Below are 1,917 nucleotides of genomic sequence, written 5' to 3' on the forward strand. Positions count from 1 at the left end.
CATTCACTGCATTCATAAGGTTTTTCTCCACTGTGAATTCTCTGGTGTTCGGTGAGGTTAAACCTTCCTCTAAAGGACTTCCCACATTCAGTGCACTCATAAGGTTTTTCTCCAGTGTGAACTCTCTGGTGCTTAGTAAGAGTACACCTTTCTCTGAAGGACTGCCCACATTCACTACAATCATAAGATTTTTCTCCAGTGTGAATTCTCTTGTGGGTAAAAAGGTTACTATGCCTTCTAAAAGATTTCCCACATTCACTGCATTCATAAGGTTTTTCTCCAGTGTGAATTCTCTGGTGTTCAGTGAGGGCAAGTCTTCGCCTGAAGGACTGCCCACATTCACTACACTCATAAGGTTTTTCTCCAGTGTGAACTCTCTGGTGATTAGTAAGGGTACTTCTTTGTCTGAAGGACTGCCCACATTCACTACACTCATAAGGTTTGTCTCCACTGTGTACACTCTGGTGGTTGGTGAGGGTACACCTCTGTGTAAAGGACTTCCCACATTCACTGCACTTATAAGGTTTTTCTCCAGTGTGAACTCTCTGGTGCTTAGTAAGGTTACACCTTTGTCTGAAGGACTGCCCACATTCACTACACTCATAAGGTTTTTCTCCAGTGTGAACTCTGTGATGTTCAGTGAGGATACACCTACGTCTAAAGGTCTGACCACATTCACTGCACTCATAAGGTTTTTCTCCAGTGTGAACTCTCTGGTGTTCAGTGAGTTTGTACCTATGACTGAAAGTCCTGCCACAATCAGTACACTCATATGGCTTTTCCCCAGTGTGAACTCTCTCGTGCTGATTAAGAACATGGATATACCGGAATGACTTCCCACAGTCACTACACACATAGGGCTTTTCTCCAGTGTGAACTTTCCTATGTCGAATGAGGCTAGAGATTCCTCTAAAAATTTTTCCAGATTTGGTATATTCATAATTCACTTCTCCCTTGCAGAAGCTCTGTTGAACAACTTTCTGGTTGTGGCTGGCAGTATTTTCACATTGACGCCACTGGTTATGACCTTTTCCACTGAGAAGTTTCTGAGAAATCTCACTGCCACTGTGTGGCTCCTCAGTGTTGAGAGGGGCCTGGTGCTGGAGAAGCTCTGAGATGGCTGGCAAGTCTTTCCCAACCTCCCTCCTGGATGAAGGCAGCCCTGATAAGTAGAAGCTGCACCTGGTCACAAACGAGGCCCTGTCCACAGCTTCTTTCCAGGGCTTCTCTCCACTGGCTTCCCTCTGTTGCTGGCGAGGGTTTGCACTGAAACAGAAGTCTCTCACACGTGTGTCATTGAAGAAGGCTTTCTGCTCCAAGTATGCTGCCTGAGACTCAGTCAGGTGCAGAATGTCTTTTAACACAGAGAAACACCGCTTACACACATGGGTCCTCTGGGTTCCTGGCTCTGTCTTAGACGCCCTGACCTGTGACTCTCCTTGTACAGATAGACTGCGCTCAGAACAGGCCTCCTCATCATCCGTTTTATGCCAACAACCTGAAAACAGAGAAATGAGGAGGAACTGGATGTTGACTACGGTGATGAGGGAAGTTCCATTACAAAAATATGTTACACATCATACATGCAATCCATGCAACAGATGTGCTGGCAGTTTTTAGAAAAGGCTCCTGTGAAGTTCTGGAACTCTGAATATCACAAAACAAGGAAACCCTCACCAGAAATATGACACAAAGATGGTAAGCACCACATGGAATCGAAGAAGGATCGTCAGCTCCTTCTTCTGCTAAAAGTGTTCAGCAGGGCTTATATGCTGGTGAAATGGGCAAGCTGTGCAGAAGGTTGCTTATGTTTTATTCCAAGTAAAATTCAGTAGCAGGGGTTCGAGGACTACTTAAGCATATATGTGCACCTCATAACACATGTGCAGGTCCATGTAGGAGAATACTGCACAGGGA

The 1,917-nt window shown here is 45.3% G+C and overlaps 1 protein-coding gene across 1 annotated transcript; it reads right to left on the reverse strand.

Annotated features, from left to right (window-relative positions):
• Positions 1 to 7: 7 nt before the first annotated feature.
• On the reverse strand, positions 8 to 1,534 carry LOC102255731 (zinc finger protein 501-like; the record flags this gene model as incomplete). The annotated part of the gene is made up of 1 exon (XM_014528122.1): positions 8 to 1,534. A coding segment is annotated over one exon (1,527 nt), but the record flags the coding sequence as incomplete, so codon positions are not given.
• Positions 1,535 to 1,917: the final 383 nt, after the last annotated feature.

Source organism: Myotis brandtii, unplaced genomic scaffold (genome assembly GCF_000412655.1).
Source record: "Myotis brandtii unplaced genomic scaffold, ASM41265v1 scaffold11505, whole genome shotgun sequence".
Taxonomy (NCBI): domain Eukaryota; kingdom Metazoa; phylum Chordata; class Mammalia; order Chiroptera; family Vespertilionidae; genus Myotis; species Myotis brandtii.